Source organism: Oryza brachyantha, chromosome 11, assembly GCF_000231095.2.
Source record: "Oryza brachyantha chromosome 11, ObraRS2, whole genome shotgun sequence".
Taxonomy (NCBI): Eukaryota; Viridiplantae; Streptophyta; class Magnoliopsida; order Poales; family Poaceae; genus Oryza; species Oryza brachyantha.
The window spans coordinates 11,515,053-11,523,857 of NC_023173.2; the positions used below are offsets into that span (position 1 = coordinate 11,515,053).

General features: G+C 42.6%; 1 protein-coding gene across 1 annotated transcript; it reads left to right on the top strand.

Moving 5' to 3' along the window:
• The first annotated feature begins 2,484 nt into the window (after positions 1 to 2,484).
• On the top strand, positions 2,485 to 3,810 carry LOC102714690 (cytosolic sulfotransferase 12-like). The gene has a single exon (XM_040528539.1). The coding sequence runs from the start codon at positions 2,485 to 2,487 to the stop codon at positions 3,619 to 3,621; it is 1,137 nt and encodes a 378-aa protein (XP_040384473.1). The 3' UTR covers positions 3,622 to 3,810.
• Positions 3,811 to 8,805: the final 4,995 nt, after the last annotated feature.

The following is an 8,805-nucleotide window of genomic DNA, read 5'->3' on the forward strand; positions in this document are numbered from 1 at the left end:
TAGGGTAGTTGACATATTCAATAATTTAGCATGAGTAACTCAGAGTGACACATGAGCGATTATTAGCCATAATAACACAAAGAACGATCAGACGTGATAATGGAAAATATGATAACTATCATCTATTTGCTACCAAACAATATATGCTCAGCGGTGCCATAAATATGTATGTCATAACTAATACCCTTGCACCATATTTGATATATCAGCGATCATCATATAGTACCCACCAACGGCTCGAACTTTTTCTAAAAATATTAAATGATAGTGGTTAGTTTTTCTAAATTGATAAACATATATTTTTTGCGTTACAAAACTTAAACTCTTGCATTTTCAATGTACTTTATATTCTACGTTGCATTTAAATAATTAAAAAACATCATCATTAACTGCCAGTCAAGAACGTTTTTAAACATAGTATTCTTTGTGCTCTTTATATTTCCTTTTTTGGTTTGGTTTGGCTAAAATCATTGCTGTTTCATTGACATGCCCCTTGAATATGCAATGTAAAGTTGTCCAGATGAGAAGATGGGATCTATAAGATATATCTCAATATTTGGGATGACATGTCCTTGATTTATTTATGGTCATTGCAAAACCTAGATGTATTGGAAATTGTTTTATCTTGAACTTGAAAGGAAGGGGAATGTCGTCTGAGGGAAACAACAGGATCCTATGTATAAACACTATCTTGCATGCATACGGTCGTCGAGGTGACAACGGCGGTGGGACGGATAGTGATAGCGCGCGATAGTCAACCTTAGATAGGTGAAGGCACGTGATTTGGAGCGTGATATTTGAGAGATACGATAGAGAGGGGCATGAAGTGAGATATGAACACAATAAAGGGGAGTTGGTATATTATAAGTTAGACGATAATTTTGCCACCAAAAAATCATGTTAATTTTTTCGGTAAAGGAAAGATCTAATTGTCTGTTTGGTTGCTAATTAATCATATTGATGGAGCTACTACAAGCAGCTGTTGATTGTTGAATTGATGGCTAGATTAAGCAGATGATGAGAGGTAAATGGAAAGTGTGCGTGATTTGGAGAGACGGTAAAGGAAAAGAGCGTAAATGGAATATGGACCGTTCAATCTGATATAGATGTTTTGAGCTCTTAGATTTGTTCAATAAATAAATAAGTTTGTGCATTACAGAATATATTACTAATTGACACGTTTCAATATTAGTTGCATAATACTGATCCTGCCACATCTGTCAATATATGGTTGGTTGGAGAAGAAAGCTAATAATGCTTTTCTGATTTGTCTGTCAGCTGGATAGATGACCTGGTGAATAGCAAGATAAGGGGAGGGACCATTATTTAAAAATAAATTACTCTTTTTTTTTGTCTGCGTGGATGTCGCGCCTCCGTTAATTAATTGTTTCCAGAGCTTACAGTGAGCGCGTGACTCCTATCTTTTGTCGTTACTGTTGTCACCGAATCCTCTCGATAGTATGAGCCCCATCGTTTTCTTTTTATAATAAGCTAAAATTTAATATTATAAAATTAAATTTAGAGTTGAGATGTTTTTACCGTAGTTTACTTTCAAGCCTTTGTTTTTAGATGGATATATACACTTTTAATCATAAAATTATTTTTTATTTACAAATATGTCATGTGGCCAAACAATAACCCCATGAGATTATGGCCCATGTTTGTTTTGGTTAGGATTATTGTAATCTAGTTCTTTAGCTAACATATATAAGCTAGACTGTTATAAAGTGAAGTTTGCAATAAATCATAATTTGGTTAGTTTATCAAAGACCGTGCGTCTTTACCCATTTGATAATCTTAAAAAGAAACACGGTTGTTATACTATCGCCGTTCCAAAAATATTTGTATTTTTAGGTTATAGGATAAATTAAGGAGACGTCAAAAAAATATTTATTTTAGTACGTCAATTCGGTAGACTTCTGAATTTTTAATTAATTAGATTTTGTTTCTAGGTATCCGATTAGGTTTGGAATTCACTGGAATAATTGAATTTATGGAAATCCAAACAAGAACGTTTATATTATGATACAAAATTAATTCGAATCCTACAAATACTTATACCTTGGAACTGATGGAACCGTAATTTGACTATTTGAGCTATGGATTATAATATAATCTACTTCCTTCGTCCCTAAACGTTTGACGTCATTGACTTTTTTATATACGTCTGACCATTCGTCTCATTCAAATTCTTTTATGCAATAGGTAAACCTATATATATACATAAAAGTATATTTAATGATAAATGAAATGATATAAAAATAATTAATAATTATGTAAATTTTTTGAATAAAACAAATGGTCAAACGTACATGAAAAAATCAACGGCGTTAAATATTTAGGGACGAAGGTAATATTTGATATTAGGTTCAAACAAACCGTCCATAATTAGCTCTAATTGATGGCTTATTAATATAATTGGACTGAGCAGCTGCCACCACGCTACGGACACCATTGGCATGCCGCATGCATGTGCCGCACGCTATGGCCGCGTCCGCCGCCGCTGACGACGACGTCAGAATCCACACCGGCGGCGAGGACGCCGGATTCGACGTTGCCAACGTGGCAGAGCTCGCCCCCTCGCTGCCGCTGGAGACACGGTACCCGCCGTTCCCGCTGCGGCGGTGCAGCGGCTTCTGGCTGCCGGAGTACGCCCTCCCCGGGGTGGCGGCCGCGCACGCGCGGTTCGAGCCGAGGCCGTCCGACGTCTTCCTCGCCACCGTCCCCAAGTCCGGCACCACCTGGCTCAAGGCGCTGGCCTTCGCCACGGCCGGCCGCGCCGAGCACCCACCCTCCGGCGGCGCCCACCCGCTCCGCCGCCGCGGCCCGCACGACTGCGTCCGGTTCTTCGAGTTCACCCTCGCGTACCCGGACGGCGACGGCGCGCTCGCGGCGCTCCCTTCGCCGCGGCTGCTCTCCACCCACCTGCCCTACTCCCTCCTGCCGCAGCGCGTCACGGCGGACGGCGGCGGCGGCGGCTCCGGCTGCCGGATCGTCTACGTCTGCCGTGACCCGAAGGACACGCTCGTCTCGTGGTGGCTGTTCGTCAAGAAGAGCCTGGCTCCGTCGTACACCATCGAGGAGGCGCTCGAGCAGTTCTGCGCGGGGCGGTGCGTTGCCGGCCCGCCGTGGCACCACGCCCTCGAGTACTGGGAGGAGAGCCGGAGGCGGCCGGAGAAGGTGCTCTTCCTCCGCTACGAGGACATGCTGCGCGCGCCGGCGCGCCACGTGAGGAGGCTGGCCGAGTTCATGGGGTGCCCGTTCTCCGGCGAGGAGGAGGCGGCCGGGGTGGCGGACGACGTCGTCGAGCTGTGCAGCTTCGGCCACCTCTCGAGCCTGGAGGCGAACAAGGCCGGCGCCACGAGCTGGCGCTACTACTCCGTCGCGAACGACTCCTTCTTCCGGAACGGGGTGGCCGGCGACTGGAGCAACCACATGTCGCCGGAGATGGCGGCGCGGCTGGACGGCGCCGGCGAGGAGGCCCTACGAGGAACCGGGTTTACCTTTGCATCCAGTGGCGAGAGCCAGCCCACCGCCGTTGCTGACGACGCCGGCCGGCCGCGCCGGGAAGCATGCATTGCAATGCAACCAGGCTTAATTAGCAGAGAAAATTCCCGTTGATGCATCTCCTGTCTTATATTGAGTGCTTTGCTATGTTTGTTAATCATGTTTGTTTCATCCAGGCAAAGATCACGACCAAAGCACATATTTCTATCGTCGAATCAAACTGAGTGAGATAACTTTCACCGTATTTTCTCTTCATTTATATTGGATATTATAAAATAATGCTACCGGTTGCCTAGCAGCTAATTACCACATTTTTACAGTGTCGTCCCGTAGAAACGCATTCCTACGGTGTGCTATGCCAAAGAGCGCAAACTTTCGATGTCTTGTAGCAAATTTTGCCTATATGTTATATTGATCAAATAGGCTGTTTCACCAGATGTCTGCACATTAACTTTCATTCTCTCACTGTTCCAAAATAAATATATTTTCTATCCATCCCACACGAGTCAATAGAAATGAAAAGGACTACCATACCCTTCATTTTATCAAGTTTTAATATAATTATACATTAATTTATATAGATCTAATGTATCTGATTTTTACAAACTCCAATAGAATAATTGTTCAAGAGAGATAAAACTGATTTACTTTGGAACAGGAGGAAGAGTACATTTCAGCTCTGACCCTACGTTTCAGCCCGGCAAAGCCGGACGGCCTTTCTAGTATATGCCTAAGTTGATGTGGGATGGGAAATTAGGAATAGGCGCTGAAAAAGAAAATAAAAATAAAAAAAATAAATAAGCTCAAAACACTTGCTCTGTCCATTAACTCCCTCGTGGGCCGCCTAGTTTCGGACGTAAGCCCAGCAGCCAACTTGGCCCACAAGTGATGGTGGTGGTCGTTGCTCTCCTCCCGTGTAGAATAAGTTCACCCGAGGTTTTCTCAACTTAACGTCGAGTTTATTTGAAGTTTTTTAACTCAAAAATCAGAAATATGTATCTCTAAACTCATATAAATCTTTTTAAAAAAGGTCCCTTGCAAGTATTTGACTTAATTTTTATCCGATTTTGCTGACGTGGCGCATGGTGGGTCCCATGTGTCAGATTTCTTTTATTTTCTTTCTCTTTCTTCTTTTTTTCTTTTCTCCTCAGTGTTCCTCTCTCTAATCTCTTCCAGGCTAGGGTGCGAGAGCAACAGGCTAGAGGACGCTGGCGCGAGCGGAGCCAGGCGGGGCTCTGGCGGCGGCCGAGGCAGCTGGGCGGCGTAGCCCGCGACGGCCGGGCTGGCGGCGGCTAGTCTTGCGGCGGTAGCTAGACAAAAAAAATCCACAAGTGAAGCCATGAGCGCGAAATGTCTCCCTGCATGTATTTGTTTCTGTATGTATTGTTTTTGTTTTCCTCTTTGCCTATGCATGCAATACATTGCCTTGACTGCTTCCAATGCACACAGTCACGTTGTACATGAGTGCGCAGGTGATCATCTGGGCGGCAGCACCAGCAATGATACGCGTCGAATCAACGACGCCGGTGATGACGGTGCTCCTGGTGCCATTCTTGTTCGAATACCTGCCCAAGATCTACCACGCCGTCCGCTTCCTGCGCCCGATGCAGAACGCCTTCGGCTACGCGTATGGCCTACTTCGTCGCCGCTCACGTGAGTCGCTGGCGCACCGAGAGAGATTAGAGGAAGAAGAGAGAGGACAATATGGGAGAGAAAAGAGGAAGAGAAAAAAGAAAAAGAAAACGCCGGGCGTGGCTCTCTTCTTCCTCTCTTCTCTCCCGTCCGGCGCTGGGCGCGGATAGCGACGGATGGTTGGGGCGCGCGTGGCAGTCATGGCGGCGGCGTTGGCAGTCCGGAGGTACCAGCTCAACTCTCCTCCGGCATCCCTTCTCAACCTTCTTCCTAAGCTTCTCGGCACCGAAGTAAATGGTCTCCAACTCTGCATGCGTTCACAAGCATGTACACACCTGGGCGCAAGTATAATGCAACGAAAATGCATGCAGCGGCTGACGAGCTAGGTTTCAGAAGCAAACATGCATAATGCATTCACAAGCACGTACGCACCTGGGCGCAAACTCGCCAAGGCCAACCGCCAACGCCTGACGTGTGCAAGCTTGCCAAGGCCAAGACGACGGCCGCCACCCGCTCACCGTACCCAACCCGCCGGCCCCCGCCGCTCCCCGCAAATAGCCGTCCGTGCCCCAATCCGCAGGCCGCCGCCAGCCGCGAGCTAGAAGGACGTGGGTGAGCAGAGAATAGAGGAAGAAGAGAGAGATGAGAGGAAGCGAGAGGAGCGAAAGGAGAGAGAGAAAAAATTATAAAAAATAACATGTGGAACCACTGAACGCCGTGTCAGTAAAACCAGTCAAAAAATAATAAGTCAATACTACCTAGAGACCTTTTTTAAATGGATTATATGAGTTTAGTGATATACATTTCTATTTTTAGGGTTAACGGACATCAAACAGACTCAACGTTTAGTTGAGTGACCTCCGATGAACTTATTCCCTCCCGTCTCCTCCTTGTCCCCCACCGCCGATCCAAAGTGAGGATTATTGGTTTTCAATTGAAGTTTATTTTTTAACTTTAGCTTTTAGACCGGTAAGAAAACATATATAGAGATTTTATTTACAAATTAATTTTCGTTTACGAGTACGTCGCTCGGTCTTTTTCATAAAAAAAAATAATTGCCCTTTTCTAGTTTTATGTTGAGAGCGGGGAATTATCATGCCAGATGTATCAGCCATCTGCTGATATGGGACTTGGTATTCCATTCAGCATTGCATCCTACTCTCTTAAGGCTCCGTTCGAAGTTGATAATTGATATTAGTCAAATCATAGCACTTATAACAAGGAAGGTCATTGGTATATGATTAATTGATTATTAACTTTTGTAAACTTAAAAAATAGATTAACCTAATTTTTTAAACAACTCTCATATATTTTTTTAAAAAAATCTCACATAGCAGTTCGGAGAACATACGCACGAAAAACGATAAAAAATTATACGCCATTGGCACCTGCGAACACAGCGCATCATTGCACAAGTTTGTGGCATGTTATCTTGTACCTACAGCCCCATCTTTTTATCGCTAAACCAAAATTAAAATACTCAACTTTAGATTTGGTGAGTGTCGCGAGCGCGAGGGATCGATCAAATAGGATATGAGTGGGTAGTGGGCGGTCTGGGCCTCGGGAGCTTGGTAGATTATCGACCCGTGGTGGCAACGGAGACGAACAGAGGGGATGAGAGAAACAGAGAAATCGAGATGAGATTGGTAGATTGAATCGCCTTGCTTATTCTCATTTCCCCGTGCTTCTTAATTAAGCGTACATATGTAACAGACTAATTAATGCTACGGAAAAGGGATAACAATTGACTAACATGTTTAGTTGCCGAAAATTTTCCTTCAAAAACATCACATCGAATTTTTGGACATTCAAATAAAACATTAAATACAGACGAAACGAAAAACTAATTACATAGTTATGTGAGAGATCGCGAGACGAATCTTTTGAGCATAATTAGTCTATGATTAGCCATAAGTGCTACGGTAACCCACATGCGCTAATGACGGATTAATGAGGCTCAAAAGATTCGTATCGTGGTTTCTAGGCAAGCCATGAAATTTATTTTTTCATTCATGTCCAAAACCCCTTCCGATATCTGATCAAATCCGATTTAACGTAAAAAAATTTCATTTTCCCAACTAAATACCCCTAATCCAAGCCGAAACTACTGTAGCTCACCCGACACACGTGCCGTCCGCGTTGCTGCGCTGGCGCCGATGTTTGTCGCGAGCTTTCGCCCTCCGCGCCTTCTGTGATAACCACTCCCGAGTGCGAAACGTAGATTTTGGGATTTTTTATTATATTTTATTTTTTTTCTTGGTTTTAGATCACTAAGAATAAGTATATAAATTTTTTATTTATAATTATTTTTTATTTATAAATATGCCATTTGTCTTTTTTCTTCACTAAGTCAAACGATCACCCTTAAGTCATGTCTCCGGAACCTCGATTACCCTATGGTCTAATCTTATCGAGTTACTGTTTAGCGCAAGCCATAGTTTCATGTTGATGACATAGTGCCATAGTTATATTGAATGGAGGTGTGCTAAAAATCCATTTGTCACTTAGGTTGCGTTATTTTTGCAGCTGATCCCCATATTGATTCTCGGTTTTGGCCGTATGCTACCTGTTCGACGTGGTAGACGGTATGTTTTTTTTTGAAAATTTTCATATATAGATGCTCATCGTCTCACATATATTGTAGATTTTAATTTATAGTAGTTAATTTCATCATTTATATCATCACATACGTATTAAAAAAAATCAAATAATCTTTTATCTTTCTTCTGTAAAAAGAACAAAACGAGAGCAAGTGCCAGTAAACATAGTCCTGAGGACTTTACAATATTCCTTTTCTTATGCACTTCCACATAAATCTTCATGAACTATGCTGTTTCTTGTACTGTACATAAGTTAGCTGCGTCTTCTGATTATCTTCTTAATCTGTTATGAGATTTTTTATTTGATGCAAGAAACTAATGCCCCTTTAGTCCTTATTACAGCATGTTTCATCTAATCAACAGTAGTTATGTAAATCTTCTTTCTGCCAACAGGACTGTCTCTAATTTGAAGAACACATATTTTTTTATCGTAATTTATTTTCAGCCTTGGCTTTTAGATAGCTAAGAACACATGTATATAATTTTTTTATAAATTATTTTTAGTTTACGAATATATTTTTGACTTTTTTTTTTCTGAAAACGCTAAACAATCAACCGTAGGGATGACAATGGGTCGGGTTTGGGGAGGGTTTTGCAAAAACCCACCCGTCACTAAACCCGTGACTATAAGGTAAACCATACCCGTAAACCTTTTTAGGTGTAAAACTAAACCCGTACCCATACCCGCTCGGTACCCGCAACCCGATGGGTATCCACGTGTGAAACCATGTCAAACAAAAAATATCTTAAACGAGACATCTCTATGAGTATATTAAGGTTTTTTAATATGTTTTTAATATTTAAATGCAGGGAATAAGCAAATAAACATAGTCGATTGATTAATATAGCAACAAGAAAATCAAAAAGGTACAATAGTAAGAAAGTAAAAAACTAAGCTCGAAGAATTCTAACGTTCAGTCATCCAATCATAATGACACAAACGATCAATCATGCATCAACAATATTCTCATGCTCCTGACTTATAATACTGAATAATAAGCATGCTTTATATCGAATATTTCAAAGTGTTGCTAGATATTTGGGGCCTAATGAGCACCCACGAGTT